Source organism: Bactrocera tryoni, chromosome 4 (genome assembly GCF_016617805.1).
Source record: "Bactrocera tryoni isolate S06 chromosome 4, CSIRO_BtryS06_freeze2, whole genome shotgun sequence".
NCBI classification, from domain to species: Eukaryota; Metazoa; Arthropoda; class Insecta; order Diptera; family Tephritidae; genus Bactrocera; species Bactrocera tryoni.
In genome coordinates, this window is record NC_052502.1 from 31,285,162 (window position 1) to 31,303,092 (window position 17,931).

The following is a 17,931-nucleotide window of genomic DNA, read 5'->3' on the forward strand; positions in this document are numbered from 1 at the left end:
TGATGAAAATCTGGTAGGTTGTAGGTTTCCAGGTCTAAAGCCACACTGTTAAGGTTCAATTGTTTGTTGACGGCGGGCTTCAGTCTTCCACAGACTACACTCGATAAGACCTTACTAAGGAGACTTATCCCTCGGTAATTGGCGCAGATGGTGGGGTCCCTTTTTTTGTGGATTGGGAAGAGTACACTTAGGTTTCCATCATCGGGAATTATTTCATCCAACCAAATCTTGCAAAGAAGCTTACACATTTACCTTGTCAGTTCTTCTCCGTATTTGAATAGTTTGGCCGGTAATCCATCGGTTCCTTCCGCTTTGTTGATCTTCTCTAGCTCTCCATACTTACGAATTTCAGCCTCTTCCCTTTTTTGTCTGCACAGACTGGCCTGCTTTGCGGGAGCGAGGCTGACGCTTATCTTCGCTACAACAAGATCAGTGTTATGTTGAAAAATTTTGCACTGATGCGAATTGTGGCTAGACCCGCTTCCAGCGGCGTGGATTCTCCCACCAAGAATCCCACACCGAACATGACCGCTACAATAAATGTCACAAGGAAATACTTGTATCCGTCCCTGCCCCGTCCATCGCATTTCTTGGACGGCAGAGATGTTTCCTTTTCGAAGACATCATTACGTCCTTATTACGTTTGCTGGTGTCGTCAATAAAAGTGGGGCCTTTCATCCAAGGCTGTTGTTTCTTTCCGCTTGTTTAAAGACCGACGCCCACTCGCAGCCGCACCTCTGGTGAACAGACGCTACAATTAGACTTCAGGGAATTCTTCAACCGAATATGTCGGAGTGGCACCGCTGAAGCTTCCTATCTTTTAGCCGTGATCCTAGAATAAAGCGGTGCCTGCGAACTTGAGGTATGACACATATTGCTAGTGAGCAACATTTTTGGAGATGTTCGCCTGTTTTAGATCCTCAGAAGTTTCTCAGTTCACGCTAGATTAACCGATATGTTTCCTTAATCATAAAAAGAACCAATAAGGTTCTTGCCTCCCAAAATATATCCGATATAAATTTTTTTTGAAACCGATAGAAAAGCTTTTATACACCAAGGGACAGAAAAATAAGTAAAGATCGGTTGTATGATCATTCGTTAAAGCTATTCGATTAATTTCGAAGCAATATTAAATTTTTTGGTAGAAAATCGACAATAGATCATCAAAGTAAAAATAGTTTTTTAAAGATTTGTCCCGATATTGCTTATTTATTTTATAAGACTTAAACTATACAAATTATTTTAAAAGTATTTTTGGTAAAACTTAGAGTATATAAAGCCTCTAAATCCATTTTTATCTAAAAGAGAATGTCCATGCAACATTGGCCCGTAGTCATAAATTATTAAACGATTGATTAAGACCAAGTGTCTACACATGTTTGCTGCCCGCGCACCTCAAACTTATCAATAGAGATATTACCAAATATTTATACATACTTACATACATACATACATACAAATATACTTTTATACAATTGCCACAATTGAAAACACAGCAAAAGTCGATCGAATGCATATTTCTAATGGTTTACAACTCTACTCCGGGGTCCGATAAAATTTCTATACCCAGTTGTTGTTGCTGTTACATGAGTTGGTGTAGGGTTTACGTGCCTTTCAGCACCACATAAAATCAAAAAGTCAGCATATATAACTATATATTCATATATATATGTAATATGAGGAATGCTGCTGACCTCCTTACATTACAACAAATCACACACTTATTGCTTTTTAAGCGACAAAGGTACTCCGATACCTACAAGTACCCACATGTGTGCATACCTGTATGTTTATGTGCGTATGTTGAGCCGCATAGAGTGGAAAAAACAATAACAATAACGTATAGGGTCGTTGCATTCTTATTACTTACTTATTTCATATCGTAAACCGATCAGTCACACAGTTGCATGACAATTGTTGCAGTATTGACGTCGCTGAATGACGACACCATAATGCATATTTCGAAATGCTACAAATATGTATGTATATATATATAAATATTTCCATATTTATGTTTGTACATAATACTAACACATCTATATTTACCTTTGTATCTTTATGTTAGAATGGAAGTAAGCTAGAATTGAAGGTGTAATGCTTAGTGACAGTCCCTTGTGGCTTCTCATATATGTTTGTATGTACGTATGTTTTCATGCAGCGATCGCCTGATAGTACGTTGCCAATGAATGTTTGTAAATTATCATATCGCATTGGCGTACGCTCAACCGATCGTGCATACGGGCATATTTATTTCTAAAGATAGTCATGCGTTTAAAGATACAGATAAATCGTCACTTACATACGTGCGTAGAAACATATTTACATGGGCATAGTAAATATTGAAATACACTTTTGTAATGCCTAAACGTGGCTCCAAATACAAAAGTTGCACGTTCACTCTACAGCCAATACAAATACCTTATTCCATACATAAATACATACAAACAGAAACCTTGTAGGAAAAGTTATCTAGAAATTAGGTAAATGCTTGGGTTATAACTAGTTCATTTTGAGAACTAGTCCCTTTTCAACCAACCCACCCATTTTGCTTTGTTTTTTCGAACTCAGTTCATCCCTGCCTTCGGCCGATTGATCATCTGTTTCCGGGTCGTAACCATAGATCCAACACTCAATGCCAGCAATAATACTTTTCAAGACATCCATTGTTTCATAGACGCTAACATGACACTGTTTTTCAGACAAAATGAATGATTTAAAAGCCAATCGTGCTTCTTTCACCTTTCTCAGGCCCATATGATTTTTCAAAATAGTTTCACTGATCCAGTTCCTTCATTTTATTGATGTTGATCATCCGTTGATGTTGATGTCCGTCCTGATCGTGGTGCGAGGTCAAAACGTCTTTGACCTTCTTTGAATATTTTGTATCTTTCAAAAACACTTTCTCGCGACAAAGAATTATTACCGAAGGCCTTTTCCAACATTCTGCACATTTCTGCAACAGAAATTTGATTCTGCACACGAAGGCATGATTTTTACTGACAAGTTTCAACCGTTCCAACGATAGTCAGATAAGTATTTATGCGAAGATGATGCATTCCTAACTTTACATTTTTTGGGAAGTGTTTTTTGCCATAACAAAAAAAAAAACAAATATAATTTCCATAATATTATTGGAAGATTTAGAGTTAACAAGTAAGGAAGGGCTAAGTTCGGGTGTCACCGAACGTTTTATACTCTCGCATGATAAAGTGATAATCGAGATTTCATTATACGTCATTTACATATTTTTCAAATACCGTATTTTTGTAAAGTTTTATTCCGCTATAATCATTGGTTCCTAATGTATATACTCGTATTATACAGAAAAGGCATCAGATGGAATTCAAAATAGCGTTATATTGGAAGAAGGCGTGGTTGTGAACCGATTTCACCCATATTTGGAACATGTCATCAGGGTGTTAAGAAAATATTATATACCGAATTTCATTGAAATCGGTCTAGTAGTTCCTGAGATATGGTTTTTGTCCATAAGTGGGCGACGCCACATCCATTTTCAAGTTTTAGAAAAAGCCTGGATGCAGCTTCCATCTGCCATTCCTTCCGTAAAATTTAGTGTTTTTGACGTTTTTTGTTAGTCGGTTAACGCACTTTTAGTGATTTTCAACATAACCTTTGTATGGGAGGTGGGCGTGGTTATTATCCGATTTCTTCTATTTTTGAACTGTATATGGAAATGCCTGAAGAAAACGACTCTGTAGAGTTTGGTTGACATAGCTATAGTAGTTTCCGAGATATGTACAAAAAACTTAGTAGGGGGCGGGGCCACACCCAATTTTCAAAAAAAATTGCGTCCAAATATGCCCCTCCCTAATGCGATCCTTTGTGCAAAATTTCACTTTAATATCTTTATTTATGGCTTAGTTATGACACTTATAGGTTTTCGGTTTCCGCCATTTTGTGGGCGTGGCAGTTGGTCGATTTTGCCCATCTTCGAACTTAACCTTCTTATGGAGCCAAGGAATACGTGTACCAAGTTTCATCATGATATCTCAATTTTTACTCAAGTTACAGCTTGCACGGACGGACGGATGGACAGACATCCGGATTTCGACTCTACTCTTCACCCTGATCACTTTGGTATATATAACCCTATATCTGACTCTTTTAGTTTTAGGACTTACAAACAACCGTTATGTGAACAAAACTATAATACTCTCCTTAGCAACATTGTTGCGAGAGTATAAAAAATGGCCAATATTCTCCTTCAGATAGCAGGACAGCGATATTAACATTCATTGATCTTACTGACCATGCGCTCAAAACTAGTAATGTCTTGACTCCTTAACCCTGAAATTGAGTTACCACGGCACTGGTTTGGTTTGTGTGCCTAACCAGAGCGGTATTGCAGGAAACTGCAGGACTGATAATCTTGTTACTTCAGGACTTTAGTCTCACTAACTGCAGAATGGGAATGGGTAGGGACTCGGTTGGCCTCTTGCGGTTCACTACTGATTGGTTGGGCCTCAGTCCAGCTCAGCAAGCGTTGGTCAACTACTAGCAGCTCTAGGGAGCTCTTCGTTCTCAGCAAAGTACCCCTTTCAATAGTTGTGCAGGAGTCATAAATGAACACCTCCGATTGGGATTCATGGGGTAAGATTATATTGGGATTCATTAGTGTGCTGAGGCTAAGTGAGTTATTGTGTCTTAGGAGAGGGCACATTAGAGCCTAAGTTGCGGTGCAAACCACATTATTATATGCCTATCTATGAGGTAAGATAAAAATTTTTACCGGATACCAGTTGCATCCCAGTAGCTTCAGATGGTGGGAAGAATATTCACCTCAACACTTCCTCGAAGGCCCTGTCTTTGGTTGGAATAGAAACAAAGCACCTAAGCAGATTTGCGACAGATTCACAAGGCATTTTGTCGATAGCTAGTATCCAGCTACAGCAGTTTTTCAACTGGAAAAGGACTTTACAGAGCAATCTAAGTGTGCTCTCCCGTCATTTTGAGGAATCAGCCATCTAACCTAACCTTACCTAACCAATGAGTCTACTAGAGTAGAGTTAGAACTTTGAAGAGAGTCATAGAGAAAGTTGTTTCGAAAATTAAAATAAATAAAATTAAAATAGAGTGTGATTAAAGAGAGAACAGACTTAAACTCTTATTTCTGTGGCGTTGGTTCACGGCACATAGTAAAGATGGTAGTCGTGAGAAAACGAGCGTTCAACACCACTCTACCGCCGGTGTTGTTTCAAATAAGACATTTCGAAGATATTTTTGAATAGTTCTTTCAATCTTTCTAACTTTTCTACATTCAATACCGTAAACTAGGAAAATTTAGTCGTAGTGCCCTAAATCACCGATGTTACACAATTTTTAAGTTCAATAATAAAAGAGATACTATAAGATTGCTGTGCCATGTACTACACTGGCTTGGAAATGTTTCTCAACTATTCGTACAAAAATTCTTAGCGGGTATGTAGGTACATGTCAAAGTACAATGCAACGAGCAAGCAAACGAGCCCGTTCTTACTTGTGCCCTTACAGGTACATATTTTTACAAACACGTACACACACACACAAAGATATAGCAGCTTTGTAATAAGAAAGAAGAAAAATGTAAATATTTCAATTTTCTTTCTTTCGAGGTGAAACGTGAATACTATCAGTTGACTCTCAGGTAGATCGCCCATTTGGCAACAACTACACCAAGTAGAAGTAGACAGAAGCAAATAGAGAATAGCAAATGTCTACACATAATGCGTCTACTGTTATCGCTTTTTTGTCAGTGGTGTTGCAGCGGTGAAAGCGTTGCTGGCCAGCAGATATGAGTTTATGTTGCATAGCTATTGCATGAGTACCTTGATTTTTCCCCAAAAATATTTACTTTAATAGACTCATTTATGTCTCATGTCTTTGCATAGCTTGGCTTGAAAGCAGACAGGTATGACGACGATAATTTAGGAGTATTATTCATAATTGTTATCAAAACCTCATTTTGTATCATTCAGAATTCTGCTTTTGTGTGAAAGCACTTACAATACACTTATTACATATTTTACTTACTTACCAATTTTCTAACGTAAAGGTTTAGCCAGTGCTGAAGCCCTTGAAAATGGTGAAAAGTTAAAAAACCATAATACAAGATGCGTTCCAAAGAAAACAGGACTTAAAAAACAAATGGTTTTTTCGGCAAAATCACTTTATATTATTCAAAATAGACTCCTTCTGCTTCAATACTGCTTTTTGCACGGTCCAAAAGCATGCCGAACGAGTGTTTGGGTATGGCCGCCAATATGCCGGTGCAAGCCTTTTGAAAGGCCTCTTTCATGGGCAAATGCATTTTTCCGAAAAGGAAGAAGTCGCACGTTGCCATATCAGGTGAATACGGGGAATGGTTAATGGTTAAAATGTGATTTTTTGTCAAACAATCGCCCTTCGAATGTTGGAGTCTGAGGAAATTTTGGTCGTCAGTCAATTTGTGCGGAACAAATCGTGCACATAATTTTCGTAAGCCCAAATTTTCGGTGAAAATGCGATAAATCGATGTCTTGGAGATGCTCAATTCCATTTTCATGAATTTCAGTGATGATTTCGTCTGATTTTTGATGAATTCACGCACAGCTTTGATGGAATTTCCGGCGACCACGGATATTGATTGGCCCACATGTTGATCGTCATTTATGTCCTCACGACCACTTTGAAAACGTTGGAAAGACTCATGCACTTTTTTTTGGCTTTTTGTTCGAAGCTCATTTTCGCACCGATAACCCAAACATACTGACACTTAAAACGCAATAACTTCACTTCCAATCTATGAAATGTCATGAAATTCTCACTGGACAATCGATAAAGGTAGCAGATTCTAACGCACCAGTCGATATATAGATGGCGCCACCATTGGGCGCTAAATTCAAAAAGTCCTTTTTATTTTGGAACGTACCTTGTAGGTTGAAACCTATTGGGAATTGAAGACAAAACAAAAGAAATGATACGAAATTCTTTTACGGGCAATCCGACGTTAAGAGAAAAGGAAGGGCGGATTGAATGTTTAAATTGATGGGTTAAACCAATTTTTGACAAAACTACCCATGGTATTGAAAATTTTTATATGGCATCGTTGGAGGTAATGAAAACTTCTACAACTTTTGCTTTAACCCATTAAGGGGTTACATGGGTTTCCTCGGTTAAAAAACATTCTTTATTCAACAATTTTTCTTATATAAAAAGAAATATTTTATTACAAATTTTTATTGTTTCAAAGATTCACTATTAACAAAGCAATTCTGATATTTTTGGTAAAACATATTTTAAACTCGGCAATGCGACGCCATTTCCTCTGACTGCAAAAAAAGATATGCCCACGTTGGCAAGATAGCTGCTTACAGGAACACCTAAAGTGAAAGACACGTGCTTTAGTTTAAACCTTAACCTAGAACATGTGATTTAGTGAAAATTTTGCGAATTTTTTTTCAAACAATTGTTCTTGAAAAAATCTTTCGCTCAAGTCTTTTAGAACTTTATCTCAAAGAGCTTTGTAAAATTTTATGAATATCGGTTGAATAGTTTCAAGAAGTCTTGCCAATCAACTTTAAGAACACAGTTTTGAGAAAAAAGCGTTTAAAGACGGCGCAGTTAGCCAAGCTAGCTTTGAGCCCACAAGTTCTCAAAGCTCTATCTCCGAAACTGTTACTTGGATCAACCTGAAAATTCAGCACAATATTCTAGGAATGTTGTAAATTTAATAAGACAATAAAAAATTCGATTCTTTTAAGCCCGCAAACCCAAATACCCCTTAAGGCGCCCGCAGAGTGGTCGCTCAAAGCCGATTGTAATTTCCCAATGAAAACAAGAGCAAAAAGAAAAAAACTACGAATAAAAATTAGATTGTATTTAGAAAGAATGCAATGCAACAAATGAATGGCTGGCGCAGATATGTCGCTTTAGGTTTTTATTAAGCCAAGTGATCGATGTGCAAAACTGCAATTCCAATGCTGTGATTCCGATATTTTATAAAACACACACATGTTGAAGAACAATTTATATATGGCTATACCTGTGGCATATTGTTATCATTGTTGTTGCTGTCCATGCAACATACTTCCAGGAATTTTTTCAACTCAATGCATCACAGATATTTCCACTTGAATACCTGCTTACATACTAACTCATATACATACATATGCATGTGTATTGTGTATGTATACATAAAGATAAGCTACAACCAGTGGAACTCTTTGCAGATGAGTTCTTTCGTCAGACAACGCAATAAAGTGGCTAGTGTGTTGAAAGAAAATATATAACAATTTAGATAAGCAAGATGGGTTCTCATGGGATGCCACTGTTTTCATATAATATTAAATGTTTTGGATGTTATCTTCACTATAAGAAAGTATTTTTTGTACGCAGCAGTCACCCCATATTGTTTAATTACGTGTCTTACTAACACCAGTAAAAGGAAAATTAGTCAGGTTTTACAGTTTTTCTCCAGTAAACCCGAAAACGGCGGTTGCGATAATTTTTTGTCAAAAATCCAACACGCTCTATAAAGTCAATTGCAGAAAATATCCATAAAATAATGTAAATCGTATAGACCGTCATTTAACAGCTATTTCGATTGCTGAGGAGTCTGGGTACGAACGGAAAAGTTCTATGTATTGGTGCCTCACGATTTAATATAAGAAAAATTTCATGGACCGAATTTTCACCCTCCAAATCTAACCATTTTCGAAGCGAATATTTATTGGTGATGAAAAGTGGGTCACTAACCACAGCGTCAAGCGAAACCGGTGGTGGTCAAATCGCGCTAAGCCATCACAAACTGTGGACATGTCAGATGGGAGAAGAATAGTGTTTCACCAAGACCACTCTGAGCTATAACACACATTAAGAGCTATTCGTCAGAAGCTACTGGAGCTTAGTTTGTAGGGGTTTATTCATCTACTTAATAGTCCCGTTCCGTTCCAAGTGATTACAAGCTGTTCTTGTTAATGTCGAATGGTTTTGCTTATGATAAATTCTGCTGAAGAAAAGCTACTTCTCAATTTAATGCAAAATAATGTTTTTCCCATCCAGACCAATACTGATGTTAGTAGTTTAAAAATATCTGAGATGGGGTGAAAAGTTCCTTTATAGAAAAGTGGTTTTAAAGAAATTCATTTCTGTAGTAAAGGACATGCTTTAATCCTTCTTATTACCTCGTCTATTAAATTGCTGTAATATCCTAATAAAAAACACAAAAGGTCGAAACTGCTGTTTTGAAAAATTTATTCATGAAATAATGAAAATATACAGTCACTTGGTAAATCCTTTTCTTTGCTTCGGCAGCATTAACTAAAATATAGAATTTACAATACTCCCGAATATATGGCAGCGCTGTGGTTTTCAAACCATGTATTTATGTGTGAGACCAACTCCAAATAAATCCTGTTCTTGCAACACCTTCGCTACACAGGTATTGTTTAAAATACAGCCACACCAGCAAACATACATACAGAGACATGAGTGTGTGGCAGCTTGCATCTTCCGATACATATAGGAAGCTAGCAGCGAAGCAGGGATGTTAAAACGCGCTCAACAACCACAAAAACCCTTTCCGAATATGCACTCAACTCAAAAACTGGTATAAAAACGAGTTTGCAACTGCAAGATACATTTTCGAGCGAGCATCTTTTAAGCCGAAATGCCATCCATCCATACGTAATTACATGAACCCGAGATAGAGCACGCTGAGCAAATAAGTAAGGCACTCGCCTTTTCATTTTATAAGCTCGTTGTTGTGGTGAGCACTTTAAGCTCAGCCTGCTCTTTGACACCAAAACGGGCTTAATGCAGAGCGACAGCGGAGCACGGTAGCAAACCGCCAACACACACACACGCACACTCTGGAAACACGCACACAATTGCGTTCAAATTGGCTACTCATATGTGTTAGTGAGTTCCGTCGTCAGCTGTGTGACTTTACTCACACCACAGCGCACACCAACACAAGCACAGCGCGTAGAAGCCACTCAATTGGCGGGCAAACAACTCAAAACTCCACGAAACGCGGCATTATGCTGCCTGCCGCTTGTCGCCTATATGTGTACTTTTTCATACATCTTTTTCGACGTGCCTTTCTATCAGCGTCCGCTGGTGCTCGCAATCTACTAAACAGTTTTAATTTTCAATTCGAAGTGTACGCTTTGTGCCGCGGTGCAACGGCGTAATTACATAAAACAGCATACAGAAAGTGTGTTCAAACGAACAGACACATACGGTTGTTGGACCAAGTGTGTCTCAAGCCAATCAAACAACACAACAGGGGCACGCAAAGACAGACAGACAGGCCCCCCTCGACGACGAACGACGTTTTGTATTTGGAAGTGCAAGTGTGCGAATGTTTATAGTAAATCAACAGCGGCCATAAAGTTTCAATAATATTCAGTGAATATTTCATACAATAATCTAAACAAAACGCTGTGCGTGTCACTACTTCGCGCCGACGAAAGGAAACTCGCGAGGTTAAATCAAGAGTAACATAAAAAAAAAATAACGAAAAAAGAAAGCAAAAACAAAGCCATGCAATTTATCGCGAAGTAAACAGATTTGTGTTGTGTGACAATTTGAATAAAAGCGAAAATGTTTTGCGATTTGTTTAGGGCAAATACATGATGATGAAACTCTGAATGAAAAAAGCTGTGTTTTTTGGGCGCGTGGAACCAAACTGCTGATCGACACTGCCATAATAAGTGAATAAAGCAACGAGCTGCGGTAACGTCAATGCGTCGTGCAGGCAAAATTGCGTGGAAAGTAAAGTAACAAAAATTCAACAACAACAACAACAATACAAGTGTGTACTAAAAACTGCAACGAAAGTATTACCATTGCAAGCACCTACTCCCAAACTACTGCCTTTTTGTCGTAACACAGTACTTGCAACAACATTCCCGTGTCATAACGGACATCATTTTAATATAAGTAGTTTCAAAACTTTACATTGTACATAAGCAATAAAGCGTCAAAATGTTTGATGTGTTCGGCTCCGTCAAGGGGCTGCTGAAGATCGATCAAGTCTGCATCGATAACAATGTCTTCCGCATGCACTACAAGGCGACGGTGATCATATTGATTGCCTTTTCGCTGCTCGTCACCTCGCGCCAATACATTGGTGATCCCATCGATTGTATTGTCGATGAAATTCCACTCGGCGTTATGGACACATATTGCTGGATTTACTCTACATTCACCGTACCGGAACGTTTGACCGGCGTTACCGGACGCGATGTTGTACAACCGGGCGTCGGTTCGCATATAGATGGCGAGGATGAGGTGAAATATCACAAATACTATCAGTGGGTATGTTTTGTGCTCTTCTTCCAGGCCATTATGTTCTATGTGCCACGCTATTTGTGGAAATCATGGGAAGGTGGTCGCCTCAAAATGCTCGTGATGGATCTGAATAGTCCCATTGTGAATGAGGAGTGTAAAAATGATCGTAAAAAGATATTGGTTGAATATTTCTCCAACAATTTGACACGTCACAATTTCTATGCATTCCGTTTCTTCGTTTGTGAAGCATTGAATTTCGTCAATGTTATTGGTCAAATATTCTTTGTGGACTTCTTTTTGGATGGCGAATTCTCTACATACGGCAGTGATGTATTGAAATTCACCGAAATGGAACCGGATCAACGTGTCGATCCGATGGCACGTGTCTTTCCGAAAGTCACCAAATGCACATTCCACAAATACGGTCCATCTGGTTCGGTGCAAAAGTTCGACGGTCTTTGTGTGTTGCCGCTGAATATTGTCAATGAGAAAATCTATGTATTCCTGTGGTTTTGGTTCATCATTTTGAGCATATTATCTGGTATTTCGCTGGTTTATCGTATGGCTGTTATAATGGGACCAAAACTACGTCATTTGTTGTTGCGTGCCCGTTCCCGTTTGGCCGAAAGCGATGAGGTCGAAGCTGTGGCAAATAAATGTAATATCGGTGATTGGTTCCTGCTGTATCAGTTGGGCAAGAATATCGATCCATTGATCTATAAGGAGGTGATATCGGATTTGGCGCGTGAAATTGGCGAAAATTCGAGCAGCAAAGAACAGTTCGCCGCTTAGTGGCCGCAAATGGGTATGTAGCAAGTACTTTTTTTTTTATAAATGGGTGGTTTAAGAGATGGGTAGGTCTAAACAAATTTTACTGTATATATAACTACCTCTGTCTGTATGTATACTTCATAATCAATTCATATTTTTCCATATATAACAGTATATTGGTTTAATGATTAATTTGCAATTTTTGAAACGTGTTACAACAAAAATGATTATAATAAGTATTTATACTACATACCGCTATATTATACACATGTGGTTTGATAATCGACGGCTTATCAGCTCTTTAGAGTGCTTCGTTAGTCTGTAGTTTCCATCGGTACTTTCTACTCGGTTAGACTACACTTTGTTTATGATTAGGAACTCGCAAATGCATTGAATTATCGAAACCAACCATTTAACAGTTACTACCCGTTAAATGTGATGTAAGTGAATACTAATCTCTGAGTTGGATGTTCAAATCCTATGCTTAACGTTCAAAATCAAAAATGTTATTTCTAATGGCGATTTCTTCTCGATAATTTGTGTCGCACTATTTTGTATTTCTGGATGAAGAAAGCTTCACTAACAAATTTCTCTGCCGTTCAGAGGTTAATAACAGTGTATAGAACCCTGATTTTATGATATAATAATAGGTGTGCAGCTAAAACGGTATTTATATTTTCGAATAATATGGTTTTGGGTGATATTTTTTTCTCTAAAACAACAAAAAATACTTTGATATTTGTTTCTTTCAAAGATTTTAAGCTCACTTTGAATTTTTATGCTTTTTTATTAATATTTTTGACCGACAGTCTGTCATAAAAATTCATGTTCTAACGAAAGCGTGGTTTCAGTATGGTTATATACCATAATTGCCTTGAGAAAATAACCTGGAAAATGCTTTTTTACGTAATGTATAAATATTATAAAGATTCTGAAATATACAACTCAACAAATAAGACCATATCTGACCCAAAATATCATAATGTGTTGGTAATTTCATGAACAAAAAATAACTATTCTTTAAAATATGAATTTTTTAATTAATTTTTTTTAATTTAATTTTGTGTTTCAATTTAATTTTTTCAAATTTTTTAATTTTTTTTTTAATTTTTACAATTTTATGACAATAAAATCTTTTAAAATTCGTATTTTTGAATTTTAATATATTTTTTTTAATATTAATTCGCATTTAAGTACAGAAACCCCCCAAAAAATCCCATTACAATATGTGGTTACCGTGCTCTACCACTTAGCCACAAGTGGGTATTTTTAGTACTAATCTATTTCGCGGTCAAACAATGAACATGCAAACATTTCCTGAACGAAGTTCCAAAAAAGAAAATGCTCAAAAAATTCTGCGCTCAATTAGTTTCAATACAAAAGAGAGCGTATCAAAAAATACCAGCGCAATTTATTTTATGTGACACTAATACAAACGCAACGCGATACGCCGCACGCACACCAACGCAGCTAATGGCAGAGACGAAAGAGTCACCCCTGGTGTTACGCAAAAGACAGCAGCGTCTACAACAATCACGCTCCAGTCGTCAACAGCTGGGCAACTCCAAAAAACAATCGGTAATTTAATTGAGTGGATTGTGGAGTGCTCCCATTGTTGTTCAGCGCTCTAACCGAGTGCTTTTGTTTTGTTTAATTTGGTCAGTTTGAACTTTTTCATTATCACAATTTTTTTTGATAGATGTTTGATTGTTTTTTTTATTTTTTTTATAACTTCATTAATTTTTATTTTTTTCCTTTAATTTTGTATTAATTGTTTTTATTCCTTCATTGAGCTTTACTCAACCAACAAGTTGCGGTTTATGGTTTTTAAATTCGTTTTAAATTCCTTTTTTAATAACTTTTTATTTATTTATTTTTTTTTGATTATTTTTTGACTATATTATTCTTTTATTACTTTAGTTTTTTTTATTTTAATAGTTTTTTTTTTATATTTTTTTTTATAATTTTTGTTTTGTTGTAATTTTTTGCTTCATTGAGCATCACTCAACCGACATTTTTCGTTTTTTTTTGGTTTGTTTTTTCATATTTTTTTAAATTATTTTAATAATTTTTTCTCATTATTATTATTGTTTTTATTTATTTTTTCGTTTATTCGGTTTCACTTAACCAACAACTTCTGCTCTTTGTTTGAAGAATTTTCAAACGAAAAATTTTTGCTTTGCTTTTCTTGCCTTTTGCGTTGCATTCATTATTTTCCAACAATTGCCATGCTGCACTTTCGTGGTAGCGCTTGTGCACTTTGGCCTCTCACGTCAGTGACGGCTGTACATACGTGTTTCCTGCCTTGCCACCACAGGCTTGACATGAACGAATAGCGAACTCTTCCGCGGACAGCTGTTGCTGCTTGTGTTGTTGCACGACCCCTCTCACTGGTGTTTATTGCGAAACTTGCAAGCACTAATGCGCTACAATAATCGCCGCCGCGCATGCGCATAATAGTGCTGACGTTTCTTCGTAGAAATGGTGGCTGCCTGCCTGCCAGCCTGTGTGTTGCCGCTGTTTTTGGCGCAGTGAACCCTATCCAAAATTACCTACCGACTTACTCATGCGCTGCTCTACAAGCCGTACACGTTCTTGTACGCATAAAGCTAGCTGGCTGTGTATGTGGTTGCAAATACCAGCAGCAGCTTGCTACGCGGCAGTAGTGATGGTTTGTTGCAACTGCAACTTTTAGTTTCAAACTACTGCTCACGCTCTGCCCAAATTATACCAAGCAATTTGGCTTCATTGGCGGCACTTAAATATGCAGAGCGACATTGCATGTGTATATATGTATATGTGTGTGTATGTATGTGTGCATGCATGCATTATACAGTGTTTGCTACAGTCTTTTGTCTTCGCCATGCATTCGTTTGAGCAGTTAAGTGAAGTGCTTCACTGATTCGATGGTTTGCTGGTTCGTTGCTTCGCCGGCGTCTTCTGCTTCTGCTTTTTCTTCGTATTCTTCATTCTTCTACCCTATACTGCTGAAATATTCTGTTTCCATGTGAAATTCGAGGTGCGCTCTGCTCTTCACCTTTATATGTGCATACCTATACTCACATACATATACATAAGTACATATATGTGTGTGTGTGCGCACATTAAAACTGGTTTTACGGGCTCGTTTACATTTTTTATACATTTTTTGAGCCATTCGCTGTTCATGGCACAAACCAGAAAAAATATTTAAAAAAAACTGTGAGTGAAACAATTTTTTGTAGCAACAAGTTCATGGCTTTAAGAAGTTCCAGTCCATAACTTTAGTGAGGCAGAAAGAGGTATGAAGACTGAAATAAATAAATAAATAATGCAAGTGGCAGGCAATAAAAAAGCTGAACATTTTCTTATGCAAATTTTACCAGCTTTTATGTGGGCATAAAGACACCTTAAGACTGGGCATAAAGGGTTCGATACGTAAAAAATGCAAAAGCCGCGCAGCAGACAGGTCTTAACTCGTTCGTTATGCATACTTACGTATAGATAAATGTAAATGCAGATAACTACTTTAAGGCAAACCTGTCGGACTAGCAACCAACTTCTTGCTGCTTAAATTCGTCTTGAAAATATGTATGCATGCACGTACAAACAAACTCTTCTAGTTATTTATCAGGTTTTTGGTCAGCCTCGTTATGCAATGTACATACTTACACATATACCTTATGTGTGGATATATACATATATATTTATATGTATGTTTGTAAGCATAATTCGTTGGATATCAAGTGTTCGGCTACCTGTGTTGCGCAGCCCGACCAATTCGTCTTTAGAGGTAGCCATCGTCGCAGCGCCAAATTCTTCAACACCATTGACGCCTTATGGCCTTTACCTTTTTTGTAATTCTTGCTTACATATTTCGTCTTCGCTGTGAAAATGTCATTTATATACGAAGGTGTGAGTTTGTCGATAATTGTATTTTATTTTTGGAATTTTTTTTAGATTGTTTGCAGTTCTATTATAAATATTTAAAAAAAATTATTTTTTTAAATATTTTTATTTGATTTTTTTTATATATTTGTTTTTTGAACTTGTTTTCTGTTTTTTTTAATTTGACCTTTTTTAAATTGTTTTTTTTTTTTTTTTTATTTTTTTTTAATTTTTTATGTTTTTATTATCCCTTTTTAAATTTTTTTGTTTTTGTTTTAGTTTTTTTTTATTTTTTAGGTTTTTTTCAATTTTTTTTTAGTTTTGTTCTTTTTTTTTTTCTTTAGTTTTTTTTTATTTTTATTACTTAATTTTTGTGTTATTCTTATTTGGTTTTTTATTTTCGCTATTTGTTTTTTAATTTTTTGTTATACTTTTTGGACTTTAAACTTACATACCTACATACTTCATATGCCAGAGTCTTAGACAACAGGTTCTTTAAGTGATTGTTTGCTAATTTTATTCTTATTTTTGTGTAGGCGTTTTGGGTTTTCTATACCATAAATTCGCATCATAAAATTTGCTTTCCCCAACTGTTCAATGAACTGAGCTGCAGAATTCATATATTGAGGTGCGAATATAGAAGATTGCTTTTGGATCTGCGGTCTTAAGATAAATTGCTAATGTTAAGTGGCGAATGCCGTAGCTTAAACGGAGTTTTGAGGTGTCTACTAAACAATATTCTTTAAACAGATTAGCCGCCTACTATTCCACTAATTCTTCAGCGTGCCAATTCCTATAAAATACGCTTAACTTACTTAAGATAGCTCACTTATGTGGCATGATACAATTTCCTTTTATACCCTGAACAGAGTACATAAATTAAGTTTGAAAAGAAGTGTATAACACCAAAAAGGAATGATGGGTACCGTATTAAAAATATATATATAAATGATTAGCGCCACGAGCTGAGTCGATTTAGCCGGTGTTCGTCTGCCTTTCTGTCTGTATATACATGAGCTGGTCATCTCAAATTTAGAGATAAATACTTGTATATGAAATTGTGAACACTTCCCTTTCTCTCAAAATCATACCGATAGCCGAACTTCTCAAAAACACTTCGTTTTCAATCAAAAAAGTCATCGGAGCACTATAGCATATATGTATCTGTCATACAAACTGACTGATTCGTTTGTAAATGGTATTACGAGTATAACTCTGTACAAGCGGTATTAATATTTTTTTGTTTTTTTTTTCAAATTATGTGAAATTTGCAGCACCTGTGTATTTTTTGTGTTACTATTTAAGTGTAGGCGAATCGAAGGCGGCGGTTCTTTTGCTACGCCTACAGCTCAAACTCGAAATCAGAATCTCCAAAAAAACAGCTGCCCTAAGTTAAAAATGTTATCAGTTATTTTTCTGCATGGGTACTGCGAAAATGAAATGAACTGCCAAATTAAATCTATTGTTTAGCCTCCTTATGACATGACACTTGAATTTAAATTTAGACAAAAAATTATTTATACTTAAATATGTATAAATTAACCAAAAAATAAATCTAAAAATGGCACAATTTATGGTCCATTATTATAGTTTGTGATTTGAGGTTAAAATCAGCGATGTATTTGTTTCGAAAACCTCATTTATACAAAAAAGTGTATAAGAATATAAGTTAAAAATAATTACATATATTCATAGATACATACATAAAATGCGGCAATAAATTATGTATTTTATTTTATATCTACATTTACTTATGCATATTATATACAATATGTAAATATCATGTATAATGTGCGACCAGTCGTTAGAATTCTTTATTTTGTCTGCTATCGCCAATGCCAATGTATACTAACTTAAATGACTTTGAAATACTTTCAAGATATTTAGATATATTATACATATATATATAAATACATATTAATATTTACATACATATCGCCACCTAAAATGCAAAACAACGTATTATGGATATCGAAAAAAATCGAAATTGAGTTTTTTATTCCTTACGATTCGCTACAT

At 36.2% G+C, this 17,931-nt stretch overlaps 1 protein-coding gene across 1 annotated transcript in view; it reads left to right on the forward strand.

Moving 5' to 3' along the window:
- Positions 1-10,087: 10,087 nt before the first annotated feature.
- LOC120773369 (innexin inx2) overlaps positions 10,088-17,931 on the forward strand; it is a 28,953-nt gene continuing 21,109 nt past the window's right edge. The window contains exon 1 of the mRNA XM_040102196.1: positions 10,088-12,079. Coding sequence (XP_039958130.1) covers positions 10,969-12,066 — 1,098 coding nt within the window. The 5' untranslated portion in view covers positions 10,088-10,968 and the 3' untranslated portion in view covers positions 12,067-12,079. The remainder of the gene's footprint in view (positions 12,080-17,931) is intronic.